At 51.6% G+C, this 23,735-nt stretch overlaps 11 protein-coding genes across 11 annotated transcripts; 7 read left to right on the forward strand and 4 right to left on the reverse strand.

Moving 5' to 3' along the window:
• Positions 1-58: 58 nt before the first annotated feature.
• Positions 59-1,663, forward strand: ASPSYDRAFT_406319 (class I SAM-dependent methyltransferase). The gene is made up of 3 exons (XM_040846117.1): positions 59-239; positions 380-1,482; positions 1,657-1,663. Exon 2 carries the CDS (start codon positions 425-427, stop codon positions 1,394-1,396), a length of 972 nt encoding a protein of 323 aa, XP_040700006.1. The 5' UTR covers positions 59-239; positions 380-424; the 3' UTR covers positions 1,397-1,482; positions 1,657-1,663.
• Positions 1,664-1,755: 92 nt separating this feature from the next.
• On the forward strand, positions 1,756-2,924 carry ASPSYDRAFT_60268 (alpha/beta hydrolase; the record flags this gene model as incomplete). The annotated part of the gene is made up of 2 exons (XM_040849833.1): positions 1,756-1,854; positions 1,899-2,924. 2 exons carry the CDS (start codon positions 1,756-1,758, stop codon positions 2,922-2,924), a joined length of 1,125 nt encoding a protein of 374 aa, XP_040700007.1.
• Positions 2,925-2,969: 45 nt separating this feature from the next.
• Positions 2,970-5,351, forward strand: ASPSYDRAFT_406379 (transcription factor domain-containing protein). The gene is made up of 5 exons (XM_040846118.1): positions 2,970-3,279; positions 3,339-3,923; positions 3,967-4,194; positions 4,245-4,528; positions 4,577-5,351. Exons 1-5 carry the CDS (start codon positions 3,173-3,175, stop codon positions 5,170-5,172), a joined length of 1,800 nt encoding a protein of 599 aa, XP_040700008.1. The 5' UTR covers positions 2,970-3,172; the 3' UTR covers positions 5,173-5,351.
• A 179-nt stretch (positions 5,352-5,530) lies between these two features.
• ASPSYDRAFT_34192 (MDR family MFS transporter) lies at positions 5,531-7,747 on the forward strand (the record flags this gene model as incomplete). Its single annotated transcript, XM_040845207.1, has 8 exons — positions 5,531-5,848; positions 5,908-5,984; positions 6,035-6,086; positions 6,136-6,310; positions 6,351-6,452; positions 6,505-7,008; positions 7,068-7,228; positions 7,316-7,747. 8 exons carry the CDS (start codon positions 5,531-5,533, stop codon positions 7,745-7,747), a joined length of 1,821 nt encoding a protein of 606 aa, XP_040700009.1.
• Positions 7,748-8,096: 349 nt separating this feature from the next.
• Positions 8,097-9,416, reverse strand: ASPSYDRAFT_48483 (uncharacterized protein). The gene is made up of 2 exons (XM_040847627.1): positions 9,335-9,416; positions 8,097-9,280 (listed from the first exon to the last, which is right to left on the reverse strand). Exon 2 carries the CDS (start codon positions 9,264-9,266, stop codon positions 8,160-8,162), a length of 1,107 nt encoding a protein of 368 aa, XP_040700010.1. The 5' UTR covers positions 9,267-9,280; positions 9,335-9,416; the 3' UTR covers positions 8,097-8,159.
• A 254-nt stretch (positions 9,417-9,670) lies between these two features.
• Positions 9,671-10,717, reverse strand: ASPSYDRAFT_92394 (proline racemase family protein; the record flags this gene model as incomplete). The annotated part of the gene is made up of 1 exon (XM_040852673.1): positions 9,671-10,717. One exon carries the CDS (start codon positions 10,715-10,717, stop codon positions 9,671-9,673), a length of 1,047 nt encoding a protein of 348 aa, XP_040700011.1.
• A 972-nt stretch (positions 10,718-11,689) lies between these two features.
• On the forward strand, positions 11,690-12,729 carry ASPSYDRAFT_48484 (uncharacterized protein). Its single transcript, XM_040847628.1, has one exon. It carries the CDS (start codon positions 11,999-12,001, stop codon positions 12,542-12,544), a length of 546 nt encoding a protein of 181 aa, XP_040700012.1. The 5' UTR covers positions 11,690-11,998; the 3' UTR covers positions 12,545-12,729.
• Positions 12,730-12,876: 147 nt separating this feature from the next.
• ASPSYDRAFT_71014 (Zn(II)2Cys6 transcription factor) lies at positions 12,877-15,349 on the forward strand. Its single transcript, XM_040850547.1, has 2 exons — positions 12,877-13,554; positions 13,609-15,349. The coding sequence occupies exons 1-2, from the start codon at positions 13,358-13,360 to the stop codon at positions 15,194-15,196; spliced, it is 1,785 nt and encodes a 594-aa protein (XP_040700013.1). The 5' UTR covers positions 12,877-13,357; the 3' UTR covers positions 15,197-15,349.
• Positions 15,350-16,341: 992 nt separating this feature from the next.
• On the forward strand, positions 16,342-17,194 carry ASPSYDRAFT_92397 (uncharacterized protein; the record flags this gene model as incomplete). Its single annotated transcript, XM_040852674.1, has 2 exons — positions 16,342-16,480; positions 16,551-17,194. 2 exons carry the CDS (start codon positions 16,342-16,344, stop codon positions 17,192-17,194), a joined length of 783 nt encoding a protein of 260 aa, XP_040700014.1.
• A 1,336-nt stretch (positions 17,195-18,530) lies between these two features.
• On the reverse strand, positions 18,531-20,345 carry ASPSYDRAFT_34198 (uncharacterized protein; the record flags this gene model as incomplete). The annotated part of the gene is made up of 1 exon (XM_040845208.1): positions 18,531-20,345. One exon carries the CDS (start codon positions 20,343-20,345, stop codon positions 18,531-18,533), a length of 1,815 nt encoding a protein of 604 aa, XP_040700015.1.
• Positions 20,346-22,049: 1,704 nt separating this feature from the next.
• Positions 22,050-23,725, reverse strand: ASPSYDRAFT_183224 (Gfo/Idh/MocA family protein). The gene is made up of 4 exons (XM_040843527.1): positions 23,534-23,725; positions 23,459-23,479; positions 22,868-23,398; positions 22,050-22,815 (listed from the first exon to the last, which is right to left on the reverse strand). The coding sequence occupies exons 1-4, from the start codon at positions 23,562-23,564 to the stop codon at positions 22,235-22,237; spliced, it is 1,164 nt and encodes a 387-aa protein (XP_040700016.1). The 5' UTR covers positions 23,565-23,725; the 3' UTR covers positions 22,050-22,234.
• Positions 23,726-23,735: the final 10 nt, after the last annotated feature.

A 23,735-nucleotide genomic window follows, 5' to 3' on the forward strand; every position in this document is an offset into this window, starting at 1 on the left:
ATTTCCAGTGCCTGCTCGTTCAGGAAGGAGATACCCCTGACGCATTGCATGATTGCAGCCTTGCAGGGAGGATGCCAGGAGTGATCGCGATCCAAGCGCAATATCTCGATTCATCCGATCAGCCACGACCACGAGACGATCCCATGAGTCAGTCAGACCACGAGTCAGAACGAACCGGCAAGCATGAAGCACCCATTCCCGATGATCCAAGACTGCCAGTGGCCGTTACACAGCCAAGAGTAAGCCAGCCCCAACAGCTTCTAGCGCCCCCCTAGTTTGAATCCTTCGCCCGACAAGTGCCCCTCCCCCCCGCGTTCACAAGCCGAGTTCCTTGCTTTCTGGCTTCTTTTTTAATTGAGAATTTTCACCCCATTCTCAGCCTCGTCTGCCGAGTCGTGTTCTGTGACGAGACAGCGAATCCGACATGGCTGCGACAACACGATTGGAGATTGCCATCGACGAGGACGTCGCCTCGCTCACCGACGTATCGAGCACTGGAACTTCACTGGCCGATAGCGTGCTGCAATATGAATATAAGCACGGGCGTCGCTATCACGCGTACCAGGCTGGCAGTTATGCGTTTCCCAATGATGAGCCCGAGCAGGACCGCCTGGATATGGTGCACCACCTGTATTACCGCGCGCTGAACAACAGGCTATTCCTGGCTCCTTTCGATCCGGCGGGGAAGAAGGTTCTCGATATCGGCACTGGAACAGGGATCTGGGCAATCCAGTTTGGGGACTGGTATCCCGAGGCTGCTGAGATCGTGGGGAATGATCTCAGCCCGATCCAGCCCGCGTGGGTTCCGCCCAATGTCAAGTTTCTCGTTGACGATGTTGAGAAGCCGTGGGTTCCCGGCGAGGAGTATGATTTTATTCATTGTCGGTATATGGCTGGGAGTATAAAGGACTGGCCAACGTTAATCCGGCAGTGTTTTGATAACCTGAAACCCGGCGGGTGGCTGGAGCTACAGGAGACAACAAACAGGCCATACAGCGAGGACGGCAGCTTGCAACCCGACAGCTGCATCAACAGGATGATGAATGGCTTGATCGAAGCCTGCGACAAGATCGGGCGCACCATGGACCCCGCGCCAAAGATGGAGCGGTGGGTGCGCGAGGCTGGCTTCGACAAGGGTCGGGTCCTGACGGAGACACTCAAGCTGCCAGTGGGCATCTGGCCCAAGGACGGGAGGCTGAAAGAGTGCGGGGCGCTGCTGCGCGTGAACTTTGTCGAGGGTGTATCTGGGTTTACGTCTGTGCTGTTTGGCGATGTGCTGGGGTGGCCGCGCGACGAGATCGAGGCGCTGAATGCGGGTGTGCGCGCGGAGGCGATGCGCAATGACATCCATCCGGTTTTCGATTTCCATATCATCAGCGCCCAGAAACCGCTTTAGGGGCCGATGATTGGTGGTGGAGGGTGCTGGTGTTGGGCCTGTTGGGTCTGTTGGGTTGGTGGCCTATGGGGACTGGAGTAGGCGATGTATGTGACAATTGTGATGAGATCGCAACGCGCAGGCGCTTGCAAGGCTGGCAGATTTCCAGATCTACTGTCCAATCATGAACTTTGGATATCCGGGACGAACACATGGTCTTGATTTTGAGATTCGTTTTTTGTATCATTACTGGCGCAGCTGAACAGCTGAATTTGTGCTAGTCGGACTATAAAGAAGCACTGCACAACCCACTCTTCCTTCGCCCAACTCTTCCTGTTTCCAAATACTGCTCTTGATCATCGTCGACGGCTGCATCGATTATGGGTGACTACGGTTCTCCGGACGAATTTGGTCAGATTCAGCCTGAGCTCAAAGAGGAGCTCATCTCGCTGAGCAAGCCCGACCCCGAGTTCGCTGCTGTACGTTAATAGCACAATGTCGCAAGACTATACTGACAGATCAGCTCTTTGGCGGACTGCCCTTTCCCTCTGGCGGTTTCTTCACCAGCGCCCCCCTCGACGCCCTTCGCACCCAGCACGGCGCCGCAGAGAAGGAGGCGTACGAAACAACTCCCACCGTCGGAACGACGGAGTCGGTAGGTACCATCCCTATGCGAGATGGACACGAAAGCGAGATACGCATATTCAGACCCAGCGTCCTCCCTGTCGACGGAAGCCCTGTCATCGTTCTGATCTATGCCGGAGGATATCTGGTCGGCTCCAACATGCAACTTGCTCCGTCCGCACGAGCCCTGTCTGCCATGTACAAGGCGACAGCAATCACCGTCTCCTATAGACTGGCTCCAGAACACCCTTTCCCCACTGCCCCTGAAGACATCTGGGATTCGGTCAAGTGGATAGCCCGGCACGCAACGCTTCTGGGCGCCGACCCTTCCAAGGGTTTCATCCTCGGCGGAGTGTCTGCTGGCGGCCAGTTGACCACCCTCACAGCCCAGCGCGCTGTGAAAGAGAAGCTCTCCCCGCCTTTGACCGGCCTTTGGATCGCGGTCCCTATCACGGCGTTGACGGAAGAAGGGATCCCCTCGCAGTACCGCAGCGACTGGGTATCGCGAACCCAAAATGAGCACGCACCCATCATGAACGTGGCCGACATAAACCTCGCGAAGGAGGCGTACAAACCCGACGTCACATCTGACAACTTCTCGCCCTTCATGTATGCCGATCTTGCGGACCTGCTCCCGCCTGCCTATATCCAGGTTGCGGGTTTGGACCCCCTTCGCGACGACGGATTGATCTATGAGCGTTATCTTCGGGACAATGGGGTTAAGACTCGTCTGGATGTGTATCCTGGTGTACCCCACTGCCATCATGCCTTATTTCCCGCGCTGGAGTCGTCGAAGAAGTTTCGTCGGGACATGGCCGTTGGTGTGGGTTGGTTGTTGGGCAGGGAAGTCAGTGACGAGGATGTCACCAATGCTGTTGGCGAGGCACTAGGCTTGGTCGAGATGCAGATTAGTGCAGTTTTGTAAGGTTCTTGATGCATGTTTGCAAGCTAGTACTATCAATGGATAAACACTTGTAACGGTCTTAACTGCGTAAACTCCAGAATCCGAATCGGGATTCGTCGAATTCCGCCCTCAGTCACGGAACCTGCGCTCATTTAAGCCCGGCCCGGAGTTCGCCGAATCCCGCCCGGCTTTCTCTCACATCAACGCGGTCCTTCTTCCTCAGCCCAACCCCGTTCTACAACTGCAGGCATAGTATCATTATCACCGAAATGGCCGACTCCACTTGGAAGGCTGCCCCATACGGTCGCGCTTGCGCCAGTTGCGCGCAGGCGAAATGCAAATGTTTGGTTGCTGATGGTGAAGGAAGCTGTGCGAGGTGTGTTGGCCGCTGCTGTATAGTCAGTCGGATTTGGACGAACTAACCAAGTACCTAAGATGTCGTCGGCTGAACCGAGAGTGTATACCCGCTCGGCGAACACGCAAGATGAACCCCATGCGCAGATCAGTCGCTGCAAAGACGGCGCAGCTGGAGCGCAGACTGGATGAACTCACCACCTTGCTCTCGAGCCAAGCTGGACAGCCAAACGCTGCGTCTAATCCCACGCCTCCTGGCCCGGGCGCTCCGCTGTCGGATTCGGGGTTCAGCAGTGCGACTCAAGCACCTGGCTGCTCTCCACCTGGTATTCAGGGACATGCGGCTGACGGTGCTCGGCTTGGGGCTTCTCATCCAGTCTCTGGTGACAACTACTATGCCACAGACGACCAACAAATTCTCGATGAGTTTTGTGCCAACAGACTCCCTTACTTGCCCTTTATGTATATCCCGCCCCTTACCCCAGTCGAAAAGATTAAGCGGGAGTCTCCATTCCTGTGGCGTAGTATGGTTACACTGCATTGCAAGGATACGATGCGGCGGATAGCCCTCCATACTGAGCTGAAGGCCGCGGCTGCAAATGCTCTGCTTGTAGACTGTCATCGGAGTTTCGACCTCCTGCAGTGTCTGATTGTATACCTTGCTTGGTACGTTCTTTGCTCATGGCTAATGCCATTGCTAACTGCCCAGGATCGGATTTGAATGCCAGCCGCGCAAGATCTCCCTCGGTCCATACATGCAGATGGTCACTGGCTTGGTCCTGGACATAGGTCTCAACAGGCCCCCACCCCAGGCGCCTGATGTCCCCGGTGCACAATTTATCAGAACCGGTCAGGGATCGTGTCGGCCGTGGGTGTCTTTAACCCGCACCATGGACGAGCGCAGGGCTGTTTTGGGCTGTTTCGTTGTCTGCTCCGTGTGAGTTCTTTAATTCCCTTCTCTTAGTTCAGGCTTATCTGACCCCGTAGTCTATCACATACTCTGGGTCGCACAGACTCCCTGCGGTGGACACCACATATGAAAGAATGTTTAGATGTCTTGCAGGAAGCAAAAGAGGCACCGGGCGACGCTGCGCTGGCGCAGATGGTCCGCGCCCAGCTGGTAATCGACAAAGTAATAAAAGAGCTCGGTAATGATTTCGAGGCAGTAGGTGATGCACAGCGGACGGCGCCGCTATCTGTCTACGTCAAGGGGCTGCAGGCGCAGATCGACGATGTGCGAAATTCCACGCCTCCGGAGTTGTTCCAGAACAGTATGTGATTCTTTGTCCACTCCTACAGACTCGTATTGACACCGCCAGACATCCTGCCTTTACATTTGTACCATGCTGAAACGACAATCTATGAAACAGCAATGGCGAAATCTGCCGCAACCGACGAAATCGACTTCACCCGCCTCGACCATCTTTACGCCTGTCTCAACGCAGTTCAAAAGCGATTCGATGTGCTTCTCAGCTTCCCAGCATCCGAATTCGCATACATCCCCTCAACTATCTTGTTTCCTACTGCCCATTCCCTAATCGCACTCCTCCGTCTATCTACCTTTGAGTATCCCGGTTGGGACCCGGTGATGGTCCGCCGGACAGCCGACCTCCTCTTCCTCACCCAACAAGTAGCCGACAAATTCCTCAAGGCTGCGGAACTAGTAGGCATCCAGAATCCGCCCAACAGCGAAACAACAGACTGCTTCACCACGGCATCTCGAATACTGCTGGGGCTGCGAGCCGGGTGGGCGTCTCGGCTCCCCGAACTCCCGAATATAGCGACCACGGCCCCGCCAGCGGACAAGGTCCCACCGCTACCGGAGATCAACCAGGAGCTTATCGACACTTGGCTGTCCTCCCAAGATTTTGCTTTGCTATCGGACCCCTCGTTCGGAGGCGCTTGGTGGTACTAGGTTCCAATATTAATTGTCCGACTACTTCTCTTCCGGCGTATCTCATGACACCCGCCACATAAGACCTAACAAACGACCAAACCCGTATTCATTTATCTGACTTCCGTGAACAGCGAAGACGCAAGTGAGTCACGAATCAGAGGCGGAATGCGCGACAAAAGAGTCACAGCGGTATTGGACCAACTCCGCCCCGACCCCGATTCCGTCTCGGACTTTAGACCAGCAGACGGAGGAAAACAAGTCTGGCGACTCACAGGGATGATCGTTAAAAATGTTTTAAGCATTGCGTCTCCGGGTTTAAAATGCGGTTTTTTCCTCGTTCCAGTGCATTCTCGATCCATCAGCCTTGTTGTCGTCCATGGACGAAAAACGTGCCATAGAAGGGGCGGCCCTTAATGCCGACCGACATCATGAGTCATTTTCACACCCAAACCCCACGAGTGAAAACCAGGATAGCTACTCTTCTGCCCAGGAGACATTATCCGTAAAAGGAGAAGGTGTTAAAGATGCATCTTCAACGCCACAAGCCGGACCCGACGATGCGTCGACCCCTACCGCAGATGACAGCGCGGAAACACATCAGGAATGGATTGAAGGATTCCAGCTCTTCGTGGTGATGGCTGGGATTACGCTGGTGATATTTCTGATGTTACTGGACACCTCTATTGTTGCGACGGTATGCTTCCCATTCGCAGTTATGGTGTGGGTTACAGACTACGAGACTGACTGTTGCAGGCGGTTCCCAAAATCACAAACCAGTTCCACTCACTGCAGGATGTTGCGTGGTATGGCAGTGCTTATACTCTGGCTAGGTATGGTGATTGTTTATATCAACTGGCTGTTCGTTGTTGACATTGTTTAGCTGCGCTCTACAACCTCTGACGGGTAAATTCTACACCCATTTCAAGTCCAAGGTCCGTCTGCAGTCTACTGTTTATTGCTTCGCGAGATTAATGGTGATAGATCGTCTTTATGAGCTTTATCGCGCTGTTCGAGCTAGGATCGCTCATTTGCGGTGTTTCGACGTCTTCCAAGATGTTGATTGTAGGGCGCGCCGTCTCAGGCATGGGAACTTCAGGCATGATCAACGGCGCCTTGACGATTATCGCCGGTGCTGTTCCAATGCACAAAAGACCAGGTATGTTACGCCAAGCCATTCCGATGTTCATAGCTAATAGATGCAGCCCTTATTGGGATGTTGATGGGCTTCACGCAGCTGGGCCTGGTCATAGGCCCCCTGGTCGGAGGTGCTCTCACCACATACACAACCTGGCGATGGTGTACGTCCTTCTCCAGTTATGAACTATTTTATTTTACTTATTTCGCCTCCAGGCTTTTATATCAACCTCCCGATCGGCGGGCTCGTCGCACTTCTCCTCGTTTTCACCCGAGTCCCTGAACAACGCAAAAAAGCCCCAGCCCTCGAAGTCCTACCCACCTTCTACAAGACATTCGACCTGGTCGGCTTCGTCCTCTTCGCCCCAGCAGCCATTATGTTCCTCCTCGCCCTCGAATGGGGCGGCAATGAGTACCCATGGGACGACTCGCGCATCATCGGCCTGTTCTGCGGCGCTGGCGCCACAGCGATTGTGTTCCTGGGATGGGAGTACTACAAAGGCCGCGACGCGATGATTCCGTTCCACCTTATTACCCAGCGCATCGCATATACGAGTTATGCCAATGTTGCTGCGATCTTTGGTTTGACTATGGTCATTGCGTATTATCTGCCAATCTATTTCCAGGCAGTCAAGGATGATTCCGCCCTTATTAGTGGTGTGAATCTCCTTCCACAGATTCTGTCGCAGCTTGTTGCTTCGGTTATTTCGGGTGTTCTCAGTGCGTTATTATCCTTCTTCCAGGAGTTGTGGTATCCTTGCTGACTCTGACACTCCCAGTCGGAAAACTGGGCTACTACATCCCCTGGTCCGTCAGCGGTGCAGCCATTGCGGCAGTCGGCGCCGGACTGCTCTCAACTCTCACACCCACAACGTCAACAGCCGCATGGGCAGGCTATCAGATTCTGGTCGGTATCGGCCGAGGCTGTGCCACACAAGCAGTACGTCCCAATTCCCGGTTTCTTTTTTTTTTTTTTTTTTTTCTTTTTTTTAAAGGTTTAAAACCACTAACAGTGCAACTGCTACAGCCCATGCTCGCCGTCCAAAACGGAATCGCACCAGACGACCTCTCCACCGGAATGGCCATTCTCACCTTCTGCCAGACCTTCGGCGGGTCCGTATTTCTAGCCGTCGCGAACGTGATTTTCAGCGAGGGGTTGAAAAGCCAGATCCCGCGATATGCGCCGAATGTGCATCCCGATGTGGTGATTGCGGCTGGTGCGACGGGGTTCAGGCAGACTGTGGCTGGCGATGACCTTGTGGGGGTCTTGAAGGGGTACTCGAGGGCTGTGGGGTGGGCGTTTTATCTTGTTGCAGCGCTTTGTGTTGTCTCGTTTGCCTCGGGGTGGGGGATGGGATGGGTTGATTTGAGGAAGAAGAAGGGGGATGGTGATGCTAAGGGGAGTGGGGGTGGAAAGATCAAGGACGAAGAGAAGGGGGAGGCTTCGGCTTCCGTTTGATAATGGTAATGGGGGAAGTATAAAATATGGAGGGGTAATGTATAATATGGCATCTACACTCATATAGACCTGCAAAAGTATAGACTGATTCTACTCAACATCACTCATTCAAATCTACGTAGAAGGGTATCTGGCAGCTGGAGTACCTGCTACTCGGTACCTCTACCGCATGTAGAGACCAGACTTGACAGCTGCCTGCATCCCCGCATTGTCTCCTCATTGTCCAGTATACTGTGGATCTGGCATCGGAAGCATTTCCGATTATAGATTGAACCAGCTGGAGGGGCACCGGTCAGCCCACGTCCATGAAAAGTCGGTTCACTACAACAGAGAGTGATGAGAACTATTTCCAGCGGACACATATGCTTTGAATTTATTTATCTGAACACTAATCTGAATAGGCTGGAGCCGCCTATAGGTGCTCCTTCCTCTTGTTCTTCAGCAGCTCCAGAATGCCATTGCTAACTGTCAAATCCGTAAGACTCACACCGATACTTTTATACGCAACGAAGCCCTCTGATATAAACTTATTCGTCTTCTCAATCCTCTGCCTTGAGCTTCTGTTCTTTTGTAGAGAAATGATCTCACCCAGCTCAACAACATCCTTAGCTGCAATCCCACTGTTGACCAATTCGCCACAATTCTGCAGTGCAAAGTCTCGGTCGTCAGTCAGTACAACACCTCGACCCTCCCCAGAGACAGGGTTATACCCATCCTCAGCGGAAATCGCATGATGTAGAAGCCCATGGTCGAGTTCCCACATCTCCGGCAGCCAGGACCCAATAGCTGAGATGAGCGGCTGGCGCGTCCGGTCCTGAGTAAGGTAACTAGCAGGGAATAATGGCTTCTTAGACGGCGTCGTGCAGAATACCGCATCCGCTGTTTTGAGGAGAGCCTGCAGCTCGGTCTGGTAGTTGGAGGAGGTGGTATTGAGGAAGTGGAAGGAGGCACTCGTGGACCACCGGCCTTGTTTCTCCTTGTTAATCGTCGCGATCAACTTGTCGACCTGATCCTTAATGGGACTTGCGTATGTGATGTTTTTCACTTCCAGGCCGCGCAGGGTCAGGATCAATCGCGTGTGCCAGAGGGCCTGCATGCCGCCCCCGAAGATGACGATATTGTCGACGTGCTTGCGCCATGAGAACGGGACCATGACGTTCATGGAGGTTCGGTAGCCGGTTACCTCTTCAGAGCTGAGGACTGCGGTTGGGATTCCGATGCCGTCGGTGAGGATGATTGTCCCGTGGAGGGGCTCTTTGGTCCCGTCGGGATTGGGGGCGGGCTCGACGGTGATCTTGGTCCCGACGCTGGAATCGGAGGTGAAGGGCCGGAAGAGAGTGTTTTGGCCATTTGCGCGGTTGGAGACGCTGGGCATGGGCTGGTACTGGCGCTCGCCGCCGACTGAGACGTCTTCGAATGTCTTTTCCACGATGTCGCGGAAGCCGATCGCCTCTTGTTGGGAGAGGTTGATCAGCACATCGTAGATAGCGGGGTTGTCGAAGAATTTGATATCGGCCATTTTGAGGGATGTCGCTGACTGGAAATAAGCTGTCTGGAGGCTTTATCTATTTCAAGAGGGACTAATACTTATAGAAGTGACGCATCCAGCGCTGACCGGGAGGGTTCCCGAATTCATTTGGTAAATGCGGAGAAGCCAGGTCCAACCAGGGGAGATAACAGGATTAAGTTACCCTCATTACAGTATTTTTAAATATGTGGCGGCTTCTCCAACTGTGGTTGGCATCATTCTGGTCGGTTATATCCACAACCAAGACCCCACGTTCGGACGCATTACCGGCGGGGCAGCAGAAATGGGGATACTGCCCAGCGAGACCAGAAGGAGTAGTTTACTTTGTAAGGAGGTATTCATTCTTCATGTACAATATACCGGCGAATTGTATTGCACTGTTCAGGTCTATCACACTATGAATCCCCAATATGCCACTGGTCGCCAACCCTAAATCCCTGCGGGAATGGGTCTGAGGCATCCAGCAGCATCTGCTTATAGCCAGTAATCCAAGCACTCCCTTTAACCGTCGGGTGCACAGCTTCGTAGTCTCCAACCTTGGTGGTGCCCCGGATGTGGCAGTCAAAGGTACTCCCAATGATGCTGCGGTGTTCAAATACTTCGTCAACACTAAGTTGTCCCCTTGCATGTAGAACTGCCATCCTCGCACAGCTTCCAGTTCCACAAGGGCACCGGTCAAACCTGCCAGGCGAGACAACGACGGTATTGACTGCGAACTTCTTCCCATCAGGCCTTGTCTGCATTGGTTCCGTGAACTCCAGAATGCTGACACCCTTGATCTCAGGGTTCTCCGGGTGAACAGGCGTATAAGCATCCTGAACAGCCTTCTTAATCCGCTCTCCAACCTCAATCAGTTTCGGCCCATTCTTGTTCTCAATCGACAGTCCCACCGACGCCGCGTCAACAATCGCATAGATCATCCCTCCCCATGCAACGTCCACATTCACGGCACCAATCCCAGAGACATAAACCTTCAAGTCCAAGGCAAACACAAAGGCGGGCACATTATCAAACGCCACGTTCTTGCATTTCCCATCCTCACATTCAGCCGTCACCTGAACCAATCCCGCCGCCGTATCAAGCGCCAACTCCGTAACGGGCTCCTTCATCTTCACCATCCCCGTCTCTAGCAGAACAGTCGCAGTTGCAATAGTATTCCCCCCAGACATAGGCGGGTACTCCTCGCTCTCCATAATCAAGAACCCAGCATCGGCAGCTGGATCGCACGGCGGAAGGACAAGATTCGTGCACATGGCCGGACGGCCCCGTGGTTCATTCAGAAGCAGCTGTCGGATATCGTCGTCGTTGTCTCGGAAGTGCACCAGTTTCTCGTACATCGTTGAGCATTTGCTGGGGGCGTCGAGCACGCCGCCGACAATGACATCGCAGACTTCGCCGGCGCAGTGGCAGCCGACGACGTTGATTGAGCGTTTCACGGGCATTTCTTTCGGGTTGATAGATCTGGAAATGCGATTCTAGCGGGGTTGGGGAGTTGTGTAACCGGGACTTTATACTTGACCCCGACTTAGTGGAGATTCTGGAGAGATATCGGGAGGCCTCCCGGTGACAGTCAACCACCCCGCTTGTTGGAGGAATCGGGCTGTTATCTCCTGACTAATGGATCTTTTGATCCAGACAACGCGCCGAAATGTCCTCTATTTATTTGCGGGGATGGCGATCGGCGACGTTGTGGTTCATCGCAAGATATATATTTCTGTCGATATAAAGTGCCGGTTGGGCTCGGCGGGGGAGCATGCTGGATGGAACTACGAAGAACTTCAATTACTGAACCTCTTGTAAAGCTGATCTCTTATCACGCGAAGGATTAATCGGGTTAGGAGACTCGTTTCTTTCTTTGTGTATTCCCTTTGAAGCAGATGTTCGAGCGCCAGGCCATTATTCTGCGATGTCTTCGACCGATCGGCCTGACTGAAGGATCCGATTTCGACCAGTACAGCTGAATGGAATGGCCCGTAAGCAATCAGGCTTTCCTCATGTCTTTTGAGTTTACACAGCCTCGCATTTGATACGCTGCCCCCTTTCGTATCCCGGGAGATCAACTTGTTCCTTCCATCAACCTGCAGAGAACGGGCGACCAGAAACCAAAGGGGATTGTTTACGACGGCAATTGGGCCGTCCTTTGGTGGTACTTGGGGGTCGTGATGTATGTGAAGCACGTCGGGTCGCCATCACACCAGGATCAGCATGAGCTGAATCTCCAGGGCGGGACGGTGCTATGGGGGATTCTGGGGTGACAATCCCCCGCAGATCGCTCTAATTCAGGGTCCTGAGTCTGCCTTGCACCATGGAATCTGGGGCCAATACCCCGGTGGCATTGGAGCTTTTGGCCCCATGCTCGCCTTAATTGGCTGAGCTAAACTTGGCAGAGCTGCAATACATAGCCACTCTTGGTATGAAGATCACAACAAGCTGAATACCCTCCAGCGTCAGAGCAAGTATCCGTCTGACATGAAGGTGGGGGCTAACGGAGTAAGAATTACTGGATATGGTGCTTTGTTGCGCTGCATTCAATTTTATACCAAGTCTTGCAGACCAGACTGCGCATTCACTTATCAGACTATTCAGGTTTGACATCTATAAAAGGCCAGCAATATCCTCTCCAGTAGCACCATCATCAAGTCTTTACTCTTCCTCTGACAAACAAAAGAAAGATCACCAGATTTCTTGATTTGAATACTCTATTACTTCTGCCTCCATCCACAATGCGTTCCGTCCTTATTACCCTTGCTGCAGCTTTGACTGCTCCCATTGTGGCTGCTCTCCCCCATTCTGACGGTCCCAACATCGAAAATGATATCCTAGCTCGCAGAGGATCCCAGTCCGGATTGACCGCGCGTGCGGATATTCCCAAGGAGGAGCAGATCGGACACTTGGTTTCCAGCCACGGATGCTTCTCAACAGGCGGTGGATTCCCGCAGTGCAGAGATCTGATCCTCATGTCATGGGGAGAAGACGGGGACTATGGAGACTGCAACACCCCGTCTGTGAATTCAGCTTTCGAAGACCCCTGCGAGATCAAGGGGTCAGACGAAGTGAAAATCGACACTCCAATGGGCGAGGGCCTCTTCCAGCCAGACTCAAACTGCGGCAACGACGGGAAACAGGGTATTATTATAACGGCCCTGGATGATACCTCGGCGAGCGGGTACGAGTGTGTCAAGGATGACCATCAGTCCACCACGTGGTGTGGATTTAGCTTCGCCAACAATGCCATAATGAAGTGCACTTATAAGGGGGAGTTCGAATAAGGATGGGCTGTGACAACTTGTATATTTGTGTTTCTTGTTGGCTTCTCCGTTTCAGTTTATCGCTATTGCAATCATGATTTTGTTTGGTTTCGAATTGATTCATTTTCCATGTAAGCACCGGAGTAGTCACCACAGTAGGTAGTTGGGTGCATCAATTGTGGGCATACGGTATGTTGGTTGGTGTCGGACCGATGACCCGAGGATGCCCGGACCGGGCATTCTGAGAGCAGCTCCCTGGCTGGACGGTAGGACAAAAGCCACTTTTATATAAAGATAGATACCCGGGCCGGCCTATTTTCGTTTCATGTGCTTCTCACTCTCGAACCAGAGTATGAAGCTTGTTGGCTCAGTCGAGATTTCACCATATGGCCGCCCGGGTATATACAGCCGAACCCGGCGCCAATAGCTCTAATATCATATCGGAATGGCGGGAATAGATATCGACCACTACATAATACTGCTTAGTATGTACCGTGACAGCGCAGATGGCATCACACCAGATTCTCCCATCGTCGTCGACCGCTGGCGCTGTTCCGCCGTCGGGCCGAAGGCACATTCATACCGGTACATTCATAGGGGATGGCCGGATCCGATATTTAAGATTGTCCAGTAAAGGATCCGGGCACGGTCCGAGCTCATCTCGTCCCGGTAGGCCCATTTCAGAGGCCCATTTCCCCAGGAATACCCCGTCGATCATACGGGGTAGCATGTTCCTGTCGCCCCCCCATTTCGGACCGACAACCGATATCGCGCCATACAAAATGGGACAGTTGATGGTCCACAGGAATTAAATCACAAGCCTGGAGTACAATAATGGACACCCCTGATAGCAGCTCTCCCCAGTCAGTGTGTGCAGAAACCCGGTACAAGAGACCGCGGTCCAGCATTGCCTGCAGGCTTTGTCGCGCGCGCAAAGTCCGCTGCGACGCCGCTGTGTCTGGTTCGCCTTGTACAAACTGCAGCCTCGATCAAGTGCCCTGTGAAATTGTTCCTGGAAGACGGCGCCCTCGGTGAGTTAGACATCCCTGGTCTGTGCCTGGGACTTGACTGACCAACATGACAAGGAAACCTTCCGCCGCCCAGTCGCACTTCCAGTCACCACTGCCAGAATATATCCAGCCGATTCCGTCCCATATCGGCGATGACGAGCTCACATACCTCCGTGCAAAAGGCGCGTTGCGTCTACACACCCCGGCTGTCCGGGACAGGCTATGGCAATGCTATTTCGAGCTGGTGCATCCCACCCTGCCTGTTCTGGACCGCGCCGCAACCGTCGCATCGCTGAAGGCCGCAAAGGGCTCATCCAAGATCAGTCTTTTGCTCTTCCATTGTGTAATGCTGAGTGCTCGGCTATTTCTCGATGCCTGCGAAGGCCGACATACCAAGCCAGCAGCACTGCGTGCCATGTTCGACCGCGCCCGGGTGTTATTTGATATGGGGTACGAGACTGATCGGATTACCTTGATCCAGTGTCTGCTTTTGATGTCACTATACCCGCAGCCAGTCGACAGTCCGAAAGGCTCCCTCAACCTCATTGCGCAGGCAGCTTCACACGCATATGTGCTGGGATTGCATCGAAACCCCGCGAGATTTTCCGAAGATGCCCGGAACAGAAGTCGGCGCAAACAATTATGGTGGAGTCTGTATATTCGCGAGAGAATGGTACTGCTTGACCATGGTTCGCCCTGGATTATCAACGAGCGAGACCACGATGTCCCGATGCTAACACTTGACGACCTCGCCCATGAACCATTATGCAGCGAGATGAATACCAAAGACATATTTACACCGGAGCGCAATGCCAGTTACCACCGGAAGCTGGCGCTGATGCTCATTGAACGGTCGAAACTGGCCGTCATTATTGGAAATCTCGCTCCAATATCAGCAAACATCACAGACAATCGCGACCAGCCCTGGCCATCTATCCACCCAGGAGTATCGGACGGTACAGACGTTCTCAAGACCGGTCAACTACTAGACAAATGGGTAGCAAGCCTGCCCATGGAAGTCGCCTGCCTACAACCCAACAGCTACGCTGATGGACAGGGCGACATGAACAGCCTGCTCTCGGTGCACGTCACCTCCCTAATGCTGCTCTACCACATCGCCTCAAACCACTGGGCCGTGCTCCGCTGGTTCCAAGTCTCATCTCCTACTCTAGATATCTCCGAATCCGCCATCAAAACCCTCTGGACCACAACCTGGCCGATCATCCACTTAATCGACAATCCGCCCGCGCAGCAGCCATTCGCCCATATCCAGCTCCTCGCTCCATCCCTAGTCCGGCCTTTACTGCTGTGCGCTATGTTGAATCGCAGCACCCCTTTCTGGCTGAGACTGTCCTCTGATACGGGGTACATACCATCCCTATTTGAAAGAATCGGTGATACGGACCCGTATTTCAAGCATGCAGTTGACTATGCACGTAATGGCGCAGGGCAGACCCCGCCTCCATTGTCGCCTCCTGACTCGGGTACCTCGGGTGGATCCGAAGATTTTGAGGTGGATATGGATACTATGAGCCCGGCTACCGGGATGAATGTGTTTGATGATATGCTTAATGCTTGCTCGTCTGATATTGATATCACCGGGCTAGAGGTACCGTTTTCGGACGAGGTGCTGCTTGCCTTGGAGGCTGGAACCATTACCTGAAACTTGTTGGATAAGAATGAATTAGAAGCATGGCCTAATAGCAATAATTTTTCCATGGTGGAGTGGTGGACCATCTCATTCTGATAAAACTGTTGTTTGAGGATGATGCAAGGCTTATATAGTTTCCTAGAATATATATTTGTCGCGGACTACATAATCCACCGAGTAAAGAAAACAGACTCGACATGACCATGTCCACAAACATTAGCCGCATTCCGATATGGAACTTCATTTGATTGTCAATACTTTGGTGATCATTATGGACTAGAGTCATAACAATGCGAAGGCCATGCATTACTTTTTTTCGCATCAGGCGGAAGCCGTGCTATATCTGGCCCTCAACTTCAACATCAGCTCCAATACAATTCTGACGACAGCACCACCGGTACGTTGGATGGCGGTAACGTGAGCGACTTGGTGTCGGAAATTCCTGTTGTGGAATAACCTGCTCCATTAGAATGCAACTACCAGCCTGCGAACATTAACCGACCGCGGGGGTTACCGCAGGGGTCGGTTAGATGGCCTGGGGAGGGACTCTGTGGTAACATGGAGATTCGGGATATTGCGGCCCACTAAGACCAAGCTGCTACCACTGACGGTAGTGGTCATGGCGTGTCGTGTCGGAGTGCGGGTCACCGACCGCATCGTCACCATTGGATTGGGCCCGAACAGCCGGTTCAGCTCCCGATGATTCGCCGAACCTAAGTATACTCCGCAGCCGGAGCCACCCGCCTCCTGCCGGATGGGAATACCATGAGACTCTACACGGAAACTGGCGCACCAACAGCTTCAACATCAGGCTGGTCTTACCTAACCGTCTTTACGCCCTCTATTTCCTCTTCCCTATATATCTTGCCCTTCGTTGAGGTCGCGGAGCGAAGGAATAGACAGCTCGTGGCAACAAGCAATGCCCACAGTGTGATGAGTAGTGCATTAGTCTTCCGCACTAGACAGGGGCTCGCAGTGGATGACTCGAGATAGCGCCCTTCCTCGACAAAAGTAGAGGTTCGCTCAAAAGTACGATGTTATTAGCGATCAGGTGCCCCTTTCCGCGAACCCCGTTTCCCAACTCCCATGGCATTTGTTTCCGGTCATGGACGTCCCCAGTCCTCAAGAGTATCTCAGCTTGAGGGCAAGATCACACCATGTCCGGAAATTTCACATTTCCGACAAAAGCAGAAAACCGCTTCATAGTAGCAGACCAGGTCAACGTAACTTGGCATGTTGATGCTCCTGTGATCTCGCTCTACGAAAGCTGTGGCAAGAACAACCGTCTATTACAAGGTGACGCTGCCCATTTCATTTGGTTTCTCCTCTTCTCCTTCACACAGAACGCCTGACAATTTTACCTAAGATCAAACGAACAACAATCTTAGTTATGTTTGGACTGCGACCCGTAAAGGCTACGTCGAAAGTGGCTGCAAGTTCATGCTCCAGCCATTCACTGCCGAGCACGAGGCTTATGGCAACAATATCACCAGCGTCCTGTTTGGGGTATCGAAGAGATATACCGATGATCCCGCCCCGGCCTCGTACAACTTCGTCAATGAGTCCTCATCATCACCGACGACAGAAACTGAAACCCCCACGTCTTCTGCGACTACAGGCAGTTCACAACCAACAACCACCACTCCCACATCACAAAATAACCAGAACCACGGCCTATCAAAGGCGAGCAAGATTGGAATTGGGCTCGGGGTTCCATTGGGCGTATTGTTGGTCGCAGCGATAGCCGTGGGAGCTCTCATCATATATCGGCGGAAATCTAGACGAAAAGGCAATGTGGCTCGGGAAATAACTGCAACTAATCCTAATCAGCCCGGCGATGGGCTCGGTGCCCTTCCCACCTTTGCGTACAAGGACCATCATCAGACGCGCCTGTCACAGGCGGAGACGATAGGGTCGTCTTCGCAGTTCTCCACCGATAACCAGAGGACGGAACGAACAGAAAGGCCGCTGAGTGAATTGATGTCAACTGAAAGGGCAGAATTGGTGTGAACAAATCCAAATGCTGTGTATGATTATCTTACGAAACTAGTAATGTCTTCGCGATGGAAGCCCGGCAGGTAGCTTGCATCTTCTCGAAATTGTCGGTCCAAGTTCTCAAGGTTCATGGTCGTGTCATAAAGTCGACATTTCAGTTGACCTTTCTCCTAGATTCCTAGTGATATAGAGCACTAGTCGTCGAGATGGAAAGGTTGACGATGAATGTCGACTATCCCGGTAGAGGCCGGGGGTGGCACGGTATTGCTCGTTGACCGGACAATGCTCTTACCCCTATTTACTGAAGGAAGTAATATGCTACCGTGTGGTTACTTGTCTTACCTGTACCTACTCAAGACTCTATTACCCCTAGAGGCAGCAACGCGCTCAGGGGTCGTTATACTTCTAACCATACTAATGTCTATAGTATACGTATAAGTGAGTAGACGTGAGCCCCTGTTTTCTATAACCTGTTGTTATATATACTGTACAACCGAAGAACGCAATGTATGGTATGAAAGAGCTGGGGATGTATACCTTACACTGTGGTTCAGGGCCAGGCCTGGACAAGGTCTTCGGCGTGAGAGTGTCCATATCTAGTACTCTTCACAGCTAAGTCTCTATGCACTGCTCTAACAATCTGTAGTCTGGCGGGTAGGCCACTGGAGTATACGATGAAGAAATATATTACATATACATGGTGTCTAAATATTGGTAATAAATTGGGACAAGGATCTGGCTACCCAGTGAATGTTTGTGAGCAGTTGCTACTTAGTCAGAAAGGTTGAGAGCTCATGATATTCTCTATTACATCTTCTTGTAGGGCCTAGCTATCTCCAATACACACTGTCGCTAGTAAATAGCGAGCCTTCCTGTGCTACCTCAATTATAAAGACTTCTGATTGTATGTGAACGCGACCTTGCTAGGATCCAAACGGTCCGCTTTTCCCAACAATATTGATATCAGGCGGTAATTTCTGCTACATGATACATTGTTTTGGATGACAACTTGGTTGGTAATGTAGACGATCACTTCGCTAGCGTCTTATCTTGATATTTTGCGCAATTTACGTGTTATGACCCTCCGTTTGTTCTTCTGCTGGTAAAATCGTGTGTGGACTTGTGTGCCCTACCAGAGGATTAATCCAGCACGAACAAAACAACAGGAAAACCCGTATTTTGATTACTTAAACAACAAGATAATAACTATAGTTATCACCCAAATTGTCACATATCCCCCCGGGACAGAGCTGATGACATTCTCGGCGCAGACAACTTAAATTAATGATCGAAAGAACTAAATGACATGGATCCATTTTAAGATTTAAAGTTGTAAGAAAAGAATCTCCAGCTAAGTTAACTGCAATGGAAAGCTATGCCAATCCTGCATCCAATGACCCCCCCTGGACGGCCAAAGCTCCCTGAACTCCTTCTCGGCAGGAACATCGCCTATCCAGTCATCCGCCAATGCAATCCTCTTCCGCCAGGTATCGCGTTTATCTCTGAGACTCTCATGCACGAATAAGCCATCCGGCGCGCGGAAAGCTTCCCAGATAGTCTCTCTCATGAGTGCGTGGAAGATCTCGAGCTTGCCATATGGGGTGTTCATGAAGACTTCTACTCTGAGAGTTTGCAGCAATGAAGACGGAGAAGATGAGTTTGTGATGGTGGAGAAAATAGACCGAACGAGCTTCTCATCGATGGCTAAATTCACGAGAGTGGGTTTGATATCGTCGTTTAAAGCTGTGCAGTCTAGCTCTATCGTAAGACTAGACAGAGATGCGATATCTAGCGCGCGATAGATCTCCACTTCATGGGCATCACCCTGCGCCCGTGGAATCCGGATATGCAAATGCCGCAGATAGTGACAGTGGGCTTTGATTTGATTGATTTGATTAAGAGCGATATGTGGTTTCCGGCCTGGGCGGCGCGGTGGGAGGGAAAGCAAGAGGCCTAGTTTGCGGAGTTTTGTACCGTGATGCTCGAATGGGATACTGAGAGGGTGTTCAGCCCAGGGGGCTGAGATCAGAAGACTTTCTAGTGGAGGAAGTTTCGTGAGGAAACTATCAGGATTTGTATCCAAGTGGGCGACGAAGCCAGATCGGCATCGCGGGGCTATGTTATTGGTGAATCGAAGCACGAGGCTTTTCAGGGAATGGAAATCGTACGTTGAAAGCTTTGAGAGGAGATCGTATTTGTAATCGCCGTGCAACTGGAATGTTGTCAGGTTGGAGAAAGGGGTATATTTGTTCCAGGTGTCANTGCTCTCAGGCGTGGGGCCGTGCAGCGTTAGCGAGCGGAGACGAGACGGATAGGCTGGAGGCTTCGTGAAAAGGTGCGCGCGTGGTGGTTTCAGTTCAGTATAATCATATATTAGGGGAAACTGGTTGACGTATTGCATGTATACCTGTGTTAGGTTGGGCGCTAGTCCAGCGGCCATGCGCAAGACAGCGCGCTCGGTGCACACCGCGGCATTCTGAACGTTTCCCATCCTGAATGCCAGGCTGGATAGCGAGGGAGACGTCGCAAGAGCGCACTCGTATGATTCGTAACCCGCAGGGAGAGGTGACGATCCATATAAATGCTTAAGGGTAGATGATCTTAGATGGATTCGGCATTTTGGGAGATCCTGATGCAGCACCTCCAGTATACATGGCGGGAACGCAGCCCATGCGGTCCAAAGCAGATCTCTGAGCCCTAAGAGCTTCTTGATAAACCGAGCTAGTGGTTCCCATGCGGTCATTGTTTCGAGATCAGCTGGTTTAGGTCCCGGATACAGGACGTTAGAGTATCGAGACTCAAGATCTGTCCATTCGTCTTCCCCAGGGCATGGTCGTTGAGAGGACAGTGGTATATTGGGGGTTTCAGAATAGGATGGATGGTTGTATTTTGTTAATGGAATAAAGCCGTGAACAGTTAGTCGATGAACGGAAGAGTAAGCATTGTGTCTTTGGAGTATGCCTTCCCAGTGTTCAATGTCAACGAAGAGCCTGTTCTCTGCAACCGTCTCAAAGTGGATATTTTGGAAGCGGTTGCTCTTAGCTATAGCACAGCAAGACTTGCTCGCGAGAGAAAAGGCATGCAAGCTGGGAAGGTGCTCGGAAGCCAGGATATCAGTCACAATCAGCAACACCTCGCGAGGTAGAGAATGCAAAAAAAGTGCCATAGTTGATTAGTTGACGGTCTAATAATGGACGTGTGGTACAGCTTATAGGTTCTTGTAGAAAGAGTCAAGATCCACTATGCGGATAGAGGGGTATCGCTTGGCTACCCCACCCGCATTTTGGTTTCTTTTTCAGCATAGGGCTCGCTGTGAATTCTTCAATACATATCACTACCTCTACATCAGGTCAAAAACCCTCGCCATTCTCTACCTTCGTAGAGCAATCGCCAGCCCCTAGTTCCTGCGCCATCGGCATCAGGATCGTACTGGAAAAGCGCATAAAACAAAATGAATGCCTCTCGCGGCTGTCCCATCAATAGGCAATGTGCTATCACCACCAAAAGCAAATATTTTAACGTCCCCGCCGGCCCCTTTCCATGATCATGATCTCTTAATATTTTGAATGGCCGGCCAAACTCTAGCAAACCAAGAGCGACGCTCTAACTCGCTAAGAATAGTCGACACACTTCGCTGCTGGCCAGCAGCATCAGGCTCGCGGGTCGGTACCCAAGTAGGGGCGATACGGGCTTCTTCTAGGTCTCGTATCTTTCTGAATACTGTAGTAAGCTTTGGTATTAGCCTTGGCATACCAATATCATACAATCATCCAGGGCCTTAGTACCTAGAAATTTTGTAAATACCTTTTTAGTACTGTTGAGTTTACAGCTTCTGATAGTGATATCCATGTTAATATCGTGGCTATAGTCTCACATACCATAATCAGTATTGGGATATTCAATATAGGGTCTATTATCTTGAGAACTAACCCTGATTCTCGCTTCTGCCAGGCAGTTCAAATCATACATAACACAAAACATAAAATATATGGCATGAAGCCAAATGCATACCCCCAAGTGGGGGTTACCCAGGATTCACTGGGGATGTTTCCGGTAGGGAGATTCGGCGCAGAACCACTTCCGGGGATGGTGTCGGAGGGAGATCTTCGAGGTGAAGGTTATTGTAGTATTTCAGCGTTGTTGGTAGTGTTATTAGGAATTGGCTGTTCGTCGACAGGTAGTATGTAGCGATGTGGTGTGACGTGTGGTTTAATATGCTGTGTATAGGCTATAGACACAGCGTTAGCATGATATCGTAGAGCTTTCAGGATAAGGATACCCTATGTAGGCTGTGCCTTTCGACCATGGCCTTGACAGGTTGTTGTTGTGGGTGAGGTGCTGAGGTGCGAGCTGCTCCTGATCAATTAGGATATGTGCCAAACAAGGCAGGAACGCGTCAATGCATACACCCTAAGCACCTTCTCCTTTTATACTTGAATCCATTTGCAGAACATGCTATTCGTGGTGTACACGTTGGCTGAACAAATAGTGAGCAATGGCTAGAAGGTACTGTAGAAGAAATTATAACTATTATCTCACGAAAATACAAGACCTTGGCCTCAGACCTTGTGGTGGTCACTGCACGGCGGCGTGTTCTTGTTCCCTCATCTCGGCGTTGAGGGTGTCATATTACAGAATCCGAAAAAGAGCCAGTTGGAAACAGTAGGTTGGGTCTCGCAGATGGGAGAGTGGTCAGAGATGTAAAACTGGTCATCAATACTACATAATAAGAGCCACTGTGAAGTTTGATAAGACCCAGCTGGGGGTTATTAGACGCGAGTAAGCGATAACATTCGCTACTGCGGATTACGCAGTCCCAGAACATTGGAAATATTGGCCTACTTTATTCATGCGAGCCTCAGCAAATTGGGTTCACACGCGAGTGGCATGGACATAGTCTGTGAGATTAACCATTGGTATTACAAGCTATGTACGTCCGTGGTCTGGGGTTGCCATGGTTGAGGATACGCTGTCCTCAGAGAATGTCGTGAGTATAGTTGGCAATTTATGCGCTGTGTTTGGCTCATCTTCTTCACATGAATACTGCCTGAAATATCAGAGATCCAGTGGATAGGTTGTCGATTCGATCGCCTCTGGGTATACCAGCCCTCCCTGTTGGCGGACTCGATCCATCACCTCCATGATGACGATGCTCTCCTCCCAAGGAAGGGTTTCGCTCTCCAGCTGCCCGTCACGCACACAGCGGGCGACTTCATCAGCCTCCCAGAACATGCCGCGCGCATCCCCAGGGATAGGGACATGGACGTCTTGGACAGTTGCCGTCTCGCCTGGCTCAGTCTTTGGTACCACTTTGTATCGCTCCGGACGATACGCAGGTCCGAAGATCAAGATAGTTCCCTTGGTTCCCTGGATCTGAATAGAGGGACCAGCAGAGCCGCGGCCGTCTGGGTCTGTCGCTACACGAAAGGCCGTCATTGCCACGGCGTGCGAGGTACGATTGGGAAGGGCGGACGGTGTCGTCGTTGGGAATGTTAGTATCATTGTTGCCTCTTCGTCCGATCCAGTCCCAGCGTATTTGGACATGTGAGATGTGATCTGGGAAGGGGCTTTACGCTGGGCGCGGGGCAGGGTGTGGTAAAGGATTTGGAAAACCCAAGTAAGGGCATAAACACCCACTATGTATCTTTCGGTCAGTAACTTATCCTTGGGCTTACGGGGATCTCATACAGTCAAGCAGGGCGCCCCCCGCCAGATCCTTATTCACCATGCGATGGTCATTGTTCCAGGCAGTCTCAGGCTCAGCTCCAATACTCAAGTCGGACACCACACGCAGGACCTCGCCAATTGCTCCAGACTGCACGAGATGTCGGACCTGAATGCTAAGTGGGAAGTACCGGGTCCAGACAGCTTCCATCAGGAACAGGCCTTTCTTCTGGGCAGTGTCACACAGGATTTTGGCCTGGGCTGCGTTCACAGTAAAGGCTTTCTCGCAAAGAACATGCTTGCCGGCTTCCAAAGCAAGCATCGTGTGTTGAAAGTGGTGCGAGTGTGGACTGGCCACATACACCGCTTGGACATCGGGATTGTTAACGGCCTCTTTGTAAGTTCCGTATGTCGCACATGGTCCGGGAATCTGTAGTCTCTGGACGAATGAGTCCGCTGAAGACTTGGATGAGGATGATGCGACGGCGACCACAGTGTGTGCAACGTCTGTAACTCCTCTTTTACTTGGATTTAACAGCAGGTCCCTCACAAAGGCTTCATCAACAGGATTAGTTGACTATCAGCAAGTTTGAACAGGCAGATCGGATAGCTTACTCTCTGCGATTCCTCCGGTAGCTGATGCGGACATACAGTCAGTATGAGCGGGGCTAAATCATCCATCAAACTTACCGAGTATTCCCCATCGAAGATTGTAAGCCATGGTGGAGCGAATATTTGAAGGAAGACGTTGGAACAGGATGATCAATCGGGAGACAATACGCGTGAAAATCAGAATATTTATAACGAGATAGAATACACTACTGTCGAGGAGCTGCCTCGCATCGACCTGCCTCAGCCATGATGCTTGTATGGATTGTTTCTATACGTGGAT

Source organism: Aspergillus sydowii (assembly GCF_001890705.1).
Source record: "Aspergillus sydowii CBS 593.65 unplaced genomic scaffold ASPSYscaffold_10, whole genome shotgun sequence".
Lineage (NCBI taxonomy): Eukaryota > Fungi > Ascomycota > Eurotiomycetes > Eurotiales > Aspergillaceae > Aspergillus > Aspergillus sydowii.